General features: G+C 30.3%; 2 protein-coding genes across 2 annotated transcripts in view; one reads left to right on the forward strand and one right to left on the reverse strand.

The window, feature by feature from the left end:
- Positions 1-98: 98 nt before the first annotated feature.
- Positions 99-7,562, forward strand: LOC130904003 (TATA element modulatory factor-like). The gene is made up of 11 exons (XM_057816488.1): positions 99-583; positions 640-837; positions 1,656-1,874; positions 1,963-2,119; positions 2,175-2,805; positions 2,857-3,626; positions 3,687-4,005; positions 4,065-4,326; positions 4,925-5,259; positions 5,313-5,432; positions 5,489-7,562. The coding sequence occupies exons 1-11, from the start codon at positions 319-321 to the stop codon at positions 5,873-5,875; spliced, it is 3,663 nt and encodes a 1,220-aa protein (XP_057672471.1). The 5' UTR covers positions 99-318; the 3' UTR covers positions 5,876-7,562.
- Positions 7,563-7,843: 281 nt separating this feature from the next.
- The window catches only part of LOC130904004 (serine/threonine-protein kinase SMG1), a 46,723-nt gene continuing 40,836 nt past the window's right edge, over positions 7,844-13,730 (reverse strand). The window contains exon 9 of the mRNA XM_057816489.1: positions 7,844-12,706. Within this exon, the coding sequence (XP_057672472.1) occupies positions 12,629-12,706 (78 nt within the window). The 3' untranslated portion in view covers positions 7,844-12,628. The remainder of the gene's footprint in view (positions 12,707-13,730) is intronic.

The following is a 13,730-nucleotide window of genomic DNA, read 5'->3' on the forward strand; positions in this document are numbered from 1 at the left end:
TTACCTATAGTAGCCACAATTTTTAATATTATTTAATCATCATATAATTATTTTGAAAAACTCGAAAGTTCTATCTCATTTGAAAGATTTCAACTAGTAGTATATGACAAACTGCTTATTTATCAGCAGTTTAAATGTCGTACTTGTCATTTTACGTCAACAAATTTTTGTCAACATGTCAAGTGATATATTGTAAAGTGTTTAAAAGTATATGATAAGGAAATATCGCATACCACATAAAACTTTAAAGCATAAATGTTACTTAAATAATGTATATTTTATCGTTTAATATTTATTCGTTAAAGAATATGAATCAAAATGAGTTGGTTTGATGCAGCAGGTCTAGCAAACATTGCAAAGTCAGCTCTTAAAGAAGCTCAAAAAACTATAGATAAAGCTTTAGATATTAAGGACGATGAATCTATTCTAACTCCTGCAAATACGCCCATAGATCCACTTTCAGATGACTTCTTTGGTAACTGGGGTTTGGCACAACCAAGTACCAGTCAGGATAAGAAACATCAAACAACCGTTCATCCAAAACAAATCAATGTGTCGAACAGTATTTGGGGATCATTTACAGGTTTGCTTGAATTTGGTGTTTGGACGATATGTAATAATTGAAATGAAATATCGTAGGATCTTTTTTTGAAAATAATCAGGATGGAAATAAATCACCTTCGATTACTAGCCTGGATGATACTCTGGACGGTATAGAAACGTTTAGTCGAAGTAAGCTTGTTGTACAAAATATAGAAGAAGTAGATAATCATATTTCTGATATTGTTGAGGGAGAAAAAGGTGAAAATACCCCTGATCAAGATGAAGTTATTACAGGTAACAATCTTAATCAATTGTCTTGATTTTAGATAGAAAATTAGTTTAAAAGAACAAGATTCTCGATCTATTTCAGTCTTTGCCAAAAAATATTTTGTGAAACTAATTTTCTATCAAAATCAAGGTGATTTATCAATAATAAATTTTACTTACCAACTTACTGATGGTCAAAGCTCTAGTTCCTATCAAGGTCCCAACAAATAAATGCAAAGTATGTGGGCAATGTCTTGTCTCTCTAGAGTCTAGGTATTTTTGAATCAAAGGATTCTCTGGGACTGATGTCAGTTTCCCAGAGGTTGACACAAATAGAAACTGATTTTCAGGGATCAAAAATCAACCCCTTTCAATTAACACAAGGTCTTGATTAATAATTAAGTGATAATATTTACATAGAAAGTTATCACTGTTGTATTTTTTAAAAACTGAAGAAGTTGCTTGCTCAGTTTTTTTTAATTCAAACTATGAATTGATAAGCGTGAACTTGAATGAGTAACTTTGTTAATTTTATTATCACTGGCTTTGTTTATTGTAATTTACAATTCACAGTTGAGAATAAAGTCCTTAGTGTTAAAAATAAAAGATATTATGTTATAACATTGTTAGCTATGTTTACAAACATTTTTATAATAAACTAAGGTGGAGGTTTAACACTGCATCTTTTCAGTATTGAACAAGGTTTAGCTATATTTATAGAAAATTATTAATTACACTTGATATGTAACAAATTTGGTATATTTAATTTGTTAAATTTGCAAATATTCACTTTAATCTATTGTAAATTTGATTTTATTTTATTCCAAATGTGAAAACGTTTATAGTTGATACTGATTTGGATAATCAAAATAATACAAATACAGTTAAAAGAAGGGAGAAACAGACCACTTCAAAAAGCAACAGGCTCTCAGTACTCAGTGCTGAAAGTGGTAAAAATAGTTCTGAGAGTGCTGATATTATAACTTGTAGTACAGAATGTACAAGTCCAGATTCAGAAATGTTGTCAGCCGGCCATTCCATCTCTACATCAAGTTCTGCATTAGGTAAGGTATACTTGAGCATTATTATTTTGTTTTCTTCATAAAATATGAATTTAAAATCAATTTATCTATAGTTACTCAATGTATTTAGGTCTTCAGCCCACATCAGACTCTGTGGAAGTATTGGGCGATAGTTTAACTAGTCCAAGTTCTGTGGAAGTGATCGGTACTGATAGTACTAATAGTAGAAGACAGTCCGATTACACAGATGAAGTTATTTCACCATTGTCAGAAGATGAAAAAAGCAGGTAACATATTATATATTTAATGATGTAAATAAGAGTTTATTTAATATTATTTCAGTTCTGTTGATAAATTATCACCGGATAGTGTTGAAGTAATTCCAGAAGATCAGGATGAGAATAGTATTGCTGAAGATACAATGTCGTATACATCAGTATCAGAAAGTACATCTGCAACTGTATTAGATTCTGCTTTTAACCCCCATCTAAAACCCCAGAAGATGTTAAAAGATACATTTGGTCTACCGGAAACTGTAAATGAAATTAACACAGATTCAGATAAAAAATATCCTCTTGTAGATGCTATTACAAGGGCTCCTGCTAGAAGTACCATGCAGTTGCCATTGACACAGGTTTTGATAGATACCCAACCGCAGAGTATCAAACAAGATTTAACGAATATTTTACAAAAAACTAATATTATAGATATTCCAGTTGAGGTAGAAGAACATAGCATAACAGAAAATCCAATTGATAGTTATATACAAGATGATAGTTCACAATCAGATAAAACTATAACCGGAAGTGATAATATCATGGAAAGTAGTAGCGATACTAGTACAGCGACTGAAACAAGTAGCAATTCGACTTATTTAAAAAATTTATTAGCAGATGCAATGACAGAGAAAAGTGTATCTAACGAACCAAAGATGATAATGGATTCTAGTCAAAAAAGTCTCACTTTATCACAGGTAAATATTAAATTTATTCGAATAAATTTATTTTAAATATTATCTTTTCAGGTAGAACTGATTCCTAGGGAGAATTCACCGATTAGTTCAGAAAGTCGATCGGATCTCGTTAAAATAGGATCAGATCACACATCAGGGGATGAATTAGAAACAACAACATCTTCCGATATAGAAATAATATCAAGTCCTAACGGTGACTCGAGTAGTACCCAAAGTAGACAGAGTCCCGCTAAACAGATTTGTACAAGAGCTAAAATGGAAACTGAGGGATTAGGCAAACTGACTATAAAGAAAATAAAATCTCATAATCGAGAATTATCAGAAGCTTCTAGTATAAGCGACGAACTACATCCCCCGGAAGTGGATAAGCTCTTAAAAAAAATAACAGAAATAACTGAAATATTAGAATCTAGAGAATCTAAACTCATAGATGTGAATCGTCGAAATGCTGAATTACAAGAAGTAAATAACAGTTTGAAGGTTCAATTGGATACCATAATAAGTAAGCAGTTGGAAAGTGCTGATTTATCACAGGTCACTGAGGAATACACCCAAAGGATGTCTGCGTTAGAAAAGAAATTCCAGCAAGCGATCAGGGAGAAAGATAATTTAAGAAAGCAATTAGAACAGACGAAAGTGGAATCGGCAACTAGAATCAGCAAAGGTGAATTGGAAAGCCTATTATCAGAGAAAGAAGGGGTTATAAAAGAATTGATGCAAGAAGGTGAAAAATTATCTAAACAGCAGCTGCAACATTCTAATATTATCAAAAAATTGAGAGCTAAAGAAAAAGAAAACGAAAATACAATAAAACATCTCAAGTAAGTTTTTTTGTTGTTGTTTAATAATGTAAATTTATAATTTCATCATTTTTATTTTAGGGAAAACGTGGAAAGTCTTACAACAGAATCGGATCGTCTTAAAAAATCTCTAGCAGCGAAAGATGAAGTTGAAAGAACGCAAATAGAAGCTATCAATCAGTTAACGTCAAAAAATAAAAAATTAGAAAACGAAGTTAATAAATTGAAAGGACAATTGGACGATTTAACCCAAAAATATGATACTGTTAAAAAATCATTAGAAGCGGCTAAAAAAGAACTCCAAGAAAAAATTAAAACTAGTTCCGAATTACAAATGCGTGAACAGCTGCTGAATACTTTGGAAAATCAAAAAAAAATGACCGAATCGCAAAATTCCGAAGTGAGTTTTTTTCAAATTATTTTTTTTTCGTGTTATTATTTGTTATTTTTTATCTGTAGCTGGTGGATCAATTAGAAGATTTAAGGCAAACATTAAGGCGATATGAAGAAGATAACGTGAAAAACGAGGAAAAATTCAGGGAAGATAAAAATAAATTGATGAGAAAATTGGAAGAAGCCGAAGCCCGAAATGAAGAACTATCACAATCAGTATCTGAAGTTAGCAAACCCTTAATACGTCAATTGGAATCGTTACAGGCGACGCATTCATTGAAATTAGCTTCATTTGAAAAAATTGAAGAGGAACTCACATTAAAAATTAGTGAGTCATAATTAGAAAAAATAATTGATGGAAAATAAGGAAGGAATTTATTTTTTCCTATTAGAATTGAGGGTTGATAGATTATTTGAAATGTCTTACAAACATTTAATACTAAAGAATGAGGTTTTTCAAAAAAAAACACAAAATTATAAAATTAAAGTTTAATGTGATGTTAGTTATATCTAATATGTATAGTTGATATCTAAAAACAATAAATCACCGAATTGACTTCTCAAATTACTGGTTTAAATCATTGCTGGCTTTTTTTGATAGTTGAAATCGTTCAGAGTCTTTTGATTCTAAACTAACCGGAATTTTCAGTATTTTAATCATTTGTGAGGTTAGATCTATATTTGTTCCATAACTACTTTAGTTTTCTACACATTGCAATTTATTTTATGTAACCAATAGTTTTCCAAAAGTCATATCGAACCTTTTCCTCGGTTTTTTCTTCAAAAACAACTTTTACTTCTGTATCTTCCTGTATATAAACAAATTTACTTGTTAAACGGTCTCTGTCACTTTCATTTGGAATTTTTAGATTGTTTAAATCTATTTTCTAACCTATCCAAGCCTGTTACGGTTTTTATTTTTTTAGCCGAGCTACAAACAAAATTACAAACCGCGACTAACAATGAAAGAATCATCAAAGATGACTGTATCCAATTAAGGTCGAAATTTTCGGATATGGAAAGCGAACTTAACAGCTTACGCCACAAATTGGAACTTTCCCAAATGGAATTGCAACAACAAAAAACTGAAAGATTCGTTAACGAACAAGAATTGAATAATAGAATCGAAAAATTGAATATTTCATTGAAAAAATGTAAAGAAACAATTAGTGAAAAAGAAAACGAACTTTGTAATTTGCAGCAACAGTTTAATGCGGAAAGAGCTGCTTTCGAATTGGAAAAGAGACAAATTATGTCACAGGTGAATAAAATCGGAATTATATTACTTGTTTATAAAGTGTTTCTGATTTTTAGGAACGACTACCAACCGAAAATCAAGTAAATAGGTCTTCTAATGGGGGTAGTAATTCACCTACGTTAAGTTTAGGAAAAGTTTCCGTATCTGATTCCATGACTGGTTCGTTTTGGTCTCAGGCAAGTTATTTCTTTAAATAAAACTTAATTATCTACAGGATATTACTATTTTACAGGACGAACCGTTCGAAGTTACTGCTACCCCCCGTTACACGAACATGTTCGAGATGCAAATGCTACAAACAAGTTTGAAACAACGAGACGGAGAAGTGCAACAACTACAGTGGGAATTGAATCGACGAGAACAAGAACGCAACCTCCTCAATAACGAAATATCTAATTTATTAACGAAAGTAGAAAATTTGGAAAGTAAAGTGACCGAATTCGACAGCCTAAAAATAAAATTCGACGAATTGGAACAACAATATGATACGTTGTGTCAACTGTATGGGGAAAAAGTTGAACAAAACGAAGAATTGAAATTGGATTTGGAGGATGTCAAGGATATGTATAAGAGTCAAATCGATGAATTATTGAGACAGCAAAGAGAACGTGCTAAATAGGTTTTATTTTATTTATGAAAAAGGAAACTAAAGACTTATAATCCATAAGGAATTAGTTATTGATTTGGTGGGTATTCTGGTCTAGAAGACTAAATTTTAGACATTTTTGAAACTAACGTGAAAAAAATGTTTACTATCCATTTTTTTATATGATATTTATGGACTTATTAAGAAAATAAAAATAAAAATCTCTCAATTCTTGGAATAAAATTATTCACCTATCAGTAGGGAAACTCTTGATGCGACTAAATAAGCAGCTAGAAAGTTTTATAGAAAGTAAATGTACAAAATGTGATGATAAATTGATAATCCAACTCATTTTCTACATAATTATGAGACAAAAAGAAAAATCCTGAAGTTTTTTGAATAAAATTATTCACCTACTAGTAGGGAAACTCTTGATTCGACTAATTTAGCAACTAGAAAGTTTTATAGAAAGTAAATGTACAAAATGTGATAATAAATTGATAATCCAACTCATTTTCCACATAATTATGGGACAAAAAGAAAAATCCTGAAGTTTTTTGAATAAAATTATTCACTTACCAGTAGGAAAACTCTTGATTTGACTATATTAGCGGCTAGAAAGTTTTATAGAAAGTAAAATGTGATCATAAATTGATAAACCAACTCAATCCCTACATAATTGTGGTGCAATGAGAAAAATCCGGAAGTTTTTTGAATAAAATTATTCACCTACAAGTAGGGAAACTAAATTTCTTACATAATTGTGGAACAAAAAGGAAAATTACGAAGTTTTTTGAATAAAATTTTTCACCTATATCGATCGGGTATAATTTGAAATATCATGTCAACCACTTCAAAAAAAGTAGTTTCGAGAAAAAAAATTTGGGAAAATCCGTTCAAGGAGATATTCTTAAGGGTCTAAGCTTTGAAAATATACAATAAAATCGTTGTTTTCAATTTCTCGACCAGAATACCCCCTTAGATCGTATTTGAACTCGTTTGCTTAATTTCAAATAGTTTCTTCATGATTTTCAATAAATTTTCCAATATTTTGAACAAATATAATTAAGGTATCAATAAAATATAAAAAGTAGCATTTAATTATCAAATAGATCATATACTCTGGAGATAATAATAACATGTTTTTGTTAAGGGGTTCCTTTAGTTTCTCGCCGGTTTTTTCAATATTTTTTTACGGCCAAACCATTGAAATTATCAATCTCATTGTTTTTGAATATTCTTTACTGTCATTTAAATAAGTTTTACAAATTTTTTCATGTCAAAATATATAATAGAATGAAAGTTATAGTGGCCGACAGGAAGACATCGAGTACAAATGATGCTTGACTGTGAACAAGATGGCGGCTGTTCTGCTTATCCGAAAGCAAAAAACTAATTCTGGGCCTAATTCACAAAAGGTTCAGGTAGCAGTTAGTTAGATTTAGGGATATCAATACAATTGTCAGCACTTTCGGAGCTGCCCAGGACCAAAGGAACCCCTTAATTTGCGGTTAAACTGGGTTGTAAAACAGTTTATGTAAATATATATGGTGGGTTTTAATGAAAACATTTTGTATAATGTGTCGCTATAATTAGATAGATGGTACGGTTTATTAAGCTGTGATATGTGCAATTTTTATATATCTTTAATCTGATACATTTATTTATAACATGAAAATTTTAAAATTAGGTTATGTTGACAAATAAAATTTAAACTTTATCTTGTTTGGATTTTACTCACCCCTATAGTGAACTAAACCGAATAATTTAAAATAAAAGTCTTTAAACTACCGAAACGGTGCTGGAGTGCAAGAAAGTCCTTAAATAACGGGTGAGTGATAGCTGCAAGATCCAGCTCGCTAACAACTAAATTTGTATTTCTTCTTGGGGTATGTTCTGTGACATACAGTGCCGATCAAAAGTTCGGATGGAACCGTGTAACAGTATTTAATTACAATATCTCGAGATGATTCAGTGAATGTTGAAATAATTAAAACCACATTTTACTTTTATATTTTTATTTGAAATTAGAATGAATATCAAAAAGTACGGATACAATTTGATCCTTAAAAAAATGAAATTAAACAAGATAGCAACAAACATCTACAAATAGTTTCGTCAGTTGTGATTCCAAATTATTTAAGATGACACAAGTTAGACAAGTTTACTGACATTAATATTTTCAATGTTTATTACGTGTCTTACTAAAAATCAATCTACTAAAAAACGAAAAACTCCCTAGCATTAATACCCTATTGTATATTTAGTACATTTAAATAAAAACATTCTTGCAGAAAATGATATGGCAACTGGTTTAAGACATTTTTTTTATGTTGTTTGTGTAATAACTGGTTTTTGAATTGCAAATAATGCCATTGTTAAATAGTGTTTAAAAACATTACTAGAAATTCTAATAAATTTCGTTATTTATACATATTTGTCTATGAAATCAAATAAAAATTCTAATAATCCTTGAAGGATATTCAAGATGCTCAATGGAACATTCAAGATTTCAAATCAGGGCAAATTCAATACAAATATACAAACATGTTTTAGTACATTTTGTCACAAGTCCAATAGAGCTGGATAAAATTAGAAAAATTATGAAATTAATAAAAAACCAACACTTTTTTGTCATAAAATTGTTTTGTCATTACTTGTGCTCAATAAAATTATTGTGTCTGTATTACCTTGACTCTATCATTTCTGGGGTCATTATATGAGGCTCCCATGACTCCTTCATATTTTTTTTTCCATTCAAAACTTCGTATTTTCAATTTTTCATAGTGTATGATCTTATGCTTTTATATATTAAGCTCAGTGACTCACCTAATCACATATCCTAAGATCAATGTCATAGGAATGTTGTTCCCTAGGGAGAATTTCTAAATTTTAGGTTAGGTTAGTTTTGTACCCACTAGACCGAAAAATATGAAGGAAATATGAACGTGCTATATAAACATACATAGACATGAACGCCCTATATAAATATACATGCTCAAAATGGCCCCAGAAATGACATAGGTCAATGTAATAGAAGAGTTGTCTCTTAAAAGATGGAATTTGCTAATTTTAGGTAGGTTAGTTTTGTATCTTCTAGACCGAAGGGAATAGTGAGATGAATATATAGAAGCATAGGATCGTAAACTATGAAAATACGAAATTTTGAACCGAAAAAAATAAGATGGGGGACATAAACGTACCCAGACATGCTCAAAATGACCCCAAAAATGACATATGTCAAGGTCATAGGAGTGTTGCCAACTTTTAACACATTTTTTTAGCAAAAATGTCAAAAACTTAGCAGTGATATAAATCACTTATAGAAATATTTGGGAGAAAAGAAAAATATCTTAAAGCAGTTTTCATATCATAGACTTTCTTTCATTTCAATGAACTAATACCTAACATCTAGTTTCAAAAATAAACTAATCGCAAAAGATGGTTGTTTAAAGATGTTAAGTTAAACAAGAATTTCCTAGGGTTATGATAGAACATTACAATTTATTTTTGGAACCGGACTAACACCTACAGAAAAGAAGATCAGTAAATGATTTCATGTTAATTTTACTGAATATGATATACTTAATGGACGTCTCGACGCGCTTCTTCTAGACATACAATAAACAAGAATATCATAGTTTTAATAAATGATACGCGATTCACACAATAGACATAATTACTTTCAATTTCATTCCATTTTTTGTTAAAAAAAGGGGAAAAACATGTTTTTTCTAACATATTTCAATGTGAATGTGAAAAATTTTATTATAAAACAGAAAAAAATATAGAAAAGAGACAATAAATTAATAACAGAAATATTCTTAGATTGAAGGGGGCTAATGTTACTTGATTAACAATATTTTAATCATAATAAATTGATGCTATCGGAAGAGGAAATACTAGAAATGATACAAGAGGAGAGAAGACAAGACAAAATACAATCGGAATTGATCAACTGTATTAAAAAAGAGAATCATTTATAAGCAATATACGGGAACCAGAGTTAATGCCAGAAGTGTGGAAAATGGTAATCGTGGTACCAATACATCAGAAAGGGAAAGAAGATGAATGCAGAAACTAACCGCTACTAGATACAGTCTACAAAATAATAGCTAACACCAGAAGAAGAAGAATGAATACCAATTTATGCAGATTTCTAAAAATCTTTGGTTACTGTAAGAACATTATTTGTACAGTATTACATACGATTTTAAATTATTTCCAGACCAACATAGGATGAGAACAGGGACATCCGTATTACATTTATAATTACGAATGTTTCAAGTTACTACATTTTATTTTTTATATATATCACTTTTTGATAATTGAACCAAATAAAATCAAAATACATGAACAACTTTTCAGTTGAACTGAAATTTATTGAAAATAACCAACAGTTACGTAAAGCTTATCCGAAAGTTTTCTAATTTTCTTTTAATTCATACATATTATTATATTATTTGTTAAAAATCTTTCTATTATGACTTTTATTAATAATAAACAATCGAATTTTGTTTTTATGATATTATAGAAATCATCCAAAAGCGTTGTATAATATAAAAAAAAAAATAATATTTAAGTGAAAATATATTGGATAAAATTTATTCCTCTGTATTATATATCTTATTCTAATCGTACCACCAAGAAATAGACCTTTTACTGTCTATATAACAAGATACAATCCTCAGAGATAAATCTAAATGACAGTAAGACATTTCAATATTCTTCACCAAAAGTCACCTCAAGTTTACCAAAAAATAAAATTTACTACATAAACCACCCATATGGACCACATGGAGTACTTCTATTATTGTATATAATGAAATCAAGTGTCACAAACATGGCAGTAGATATACTGAACACACTGTTTACACTACCACTACACCAACACTCACAATTACACTGTCTGATGCGTGTTTCGATTAGCAAGTTAACCTTCAGTCTCTGAAGACGATAACTTGATTAACGAAACGCGCCTCAGACAGTGTAATTGTGAGTGTTGGTGTAGTGGTGACGTAAAACAGTGTGTTCAGTAGGAATGTCACCAACGGTTGCAAAAATTCTTAGTAATGGCAGTGGACAGAGGAATACGTTCGATAAAAACATTTACGAAATTAGTTTTTCAAAAAATAAAATGAACTTTACACTAGATTTTTTTAATACGTTTGGTAACAAAATTATTGGTGGAAGGGATGAAAATTAAAGTAATTATTGCTATTGTGTAATTATGATTCTGGTCATGTAGTATATCATAGTGATTCGATACTTATGTTCACCTCTCCATACTGTAATAATTTCAAATTCAATAATATACAGTATGTTCAGTATTATCAATGTGTATATGTGTGTTGATTTTACATTATAAAATTTTTGTGAATATTATTGGAAAAAACCAATTTCAAATGAACAAAAACAATGATACCAAGAACAATGCAACCCTATAGGTCTCTTTAGTGATTCCAATATATGATTTTATAAAAAATATTACCACAAAAAGTTAACATGTCTTTTTATACGGTTTACTTGTCCTTAAGGACTCGAAGGAAATGAAGAGAGTTTTGGAAGAAAATGGAAACCGAAATAGAAGCACTCTGGAGGTGCAAAACTGAGAACAATTTCCTCAATAGAAGCATGTCTTTCAATACAGTTTCCTTTCCATAAAGGACTCAATGGAACAGAACAGAGTTTTGGAAGAAGAAGGAAACCGGTGTGGATTCCTCAGGGAGAAGAGATAAATTCTGAAATGTCCTGCAATTGCACGTTTAGTATGAAGAATCATATCTTTTAATACGGTTTACTTGTCCTGAAGGAGTTGAAGGAAATGAAGATGAAAACCGAAGTAGAAGCACTCTGGAGGTGCAAAACTGAGAGTATATCTTCGATAGCTTCGTCACAAGATACTTCTACTTCAGGAAGCATATGATGATATTAGGATTAATTGAAACTGACAATTAGAATGAGGAGCCAATAGGAGAGATCTAATTTTCTTGAAATTAGAACAAAAGAAAGTAAAAATGCGATAATAAGAAAATGAATGATTGATTTAACACGGTTTAAACATTTTTCGAACATGTACAACTCACTTTTAAAGTATCTAGGTATTTCTTAGATTAAAAAAAAATCATTTTACGTACAGTGAACATGTAATTTAACGAAAAACATAACAGAAACGCCAAGTAAAACGTACAATTTTTGTATTAGATATTTTTTAAATTTGACTACCAATTTTTAAATCTATAATAGGAATCAACTTATCTAATAATTGAGGAGGATGAAACAGTAATTTGTGAAAACAAAAACAGAACGAAAAGATGAACATAAGTAGTAATTCAACTCAAGATTTTGTAAACAGACGATTATTTCGTCGACTTCATATTAACACTTTATCTGTCACCTTGACAGAACTTATTTGTGTATTTGCCACCTCCGACAATACCTTGAACAATAAAATAAAAAGCAGCATTTATTTTTAAACACTTTGCCATATAGTACAAACAGCAAAGTTTTACCGATATTGCAAAATTCGAATTTTTTTAAAAACAATATTTATTTATTTATTTTTTTTTTGGTGAATATATTTGATCTCATTCAGTAGATTGATGGCATTATGATCTCTTGCAAAAACAATAAAACTAAGCAACTTGATTCGGTTAAGCAAGTATAATTAGATGGATATGCTGCTTTTTCCACATTTGCCGCAACCCAAGCTTGCGGAGCTCTACTAGTAGAACCGAAGGAGATCCAGGCGGTAGTATAACCGCCTTACTCTGTAGTGTTGTTGTCTCACACCCATGGAGTCCAGCCCTCATACAATAAAGCAAGGTTGTCCAAATTCGTTGCCTCGTGTATCACATATTCCACCTGAAAACATTAGAATTTAAGAACCATCACAAAAAATGACACTGACCACGTTATTGGTTTTGAAGAAACGTTTTTTGTAGTGTAAATATACTTTGGAATCACAATAAAAATATGCTTCGAGGTCACAGCATCCGAACCGAACAAAAAATCTGAACCGATAGTCAACCAATCCGACTCTTGATGAAGAATTGCTTTCTAGTATCTCGATAAATGGAATTTACAACTTTGAAAATGCTAAACTAACATGTTTTATTATGAACCTAAGCCGTAAGTATTGCTGAAAAATTTTATACTTGGGAAATTTAGTTTTTGGAGGTTAGTTCCTGACAAAATAAAATGTTCTGTAGATATGTGAAGGTTATAAATCTAATAAATGCACATTTTGTCCAAAATCCGATTTCTGTTTTGTTTTAATACCCATATTTACAACAGAAATTGTTGGTTGGTGTGTTTGGTTTTAGATTCAATATCAAAAGAAGCAAAAGTTGACAAAGGTATTTGAGTTGGTAACATAAAATGCATGATTGGCAACATTGTATAGCTGTGAAAGCATATTTAGGTACTGCAAACAAATCAAAACAATTCAAATAAGCAGGTCATAATGGTGGTATTAGAAGACCACAGATTAATGAATATTGTATTTTTATGAAATACCGGAGAGAAGAGAATAAATAGGATATTGAAGGATGCAATTGTAGGAAACTAATTTAGAATTTAGATCTGACAGCAGGAAATAGAAGTACGGAATTGTAGACGATAGATGGAGATGGTTTAATACTCACCCAGAATTATAGAAGACAAAATATTGATATCAAAAAATAAAATTTTTCGGTAATTTCGGTTCTCTTATTTTTTAGGATGCAGGAATTTTTTTTGAAACCTTCGTTTTTACGAAAAAAATAACGGGATTAAAAAAATAATAACTTACATTAGTTTTTAGGGGTTTAAACCTTCGTGTAAATGTACTCATTTACGTATAGTTGTTGATAATTTTTTTTACCATTAATCAGAATGAAGTTTTCAT

This window comes from Diorhabda carinulata, chromosome 2 (assembly GCF_026250575.1).
Source record: "Diorhabda carinulata isolate Delta chromosome 2, icDioCari1.1, whole genome shotgun sequence".
Lineage (NCBI taxonomy): Eukaryota > Metazoa > Arthropoda > Insecta > Coleoptera > Chrysomelidae > Diorhabda > Diorhabda carinulata.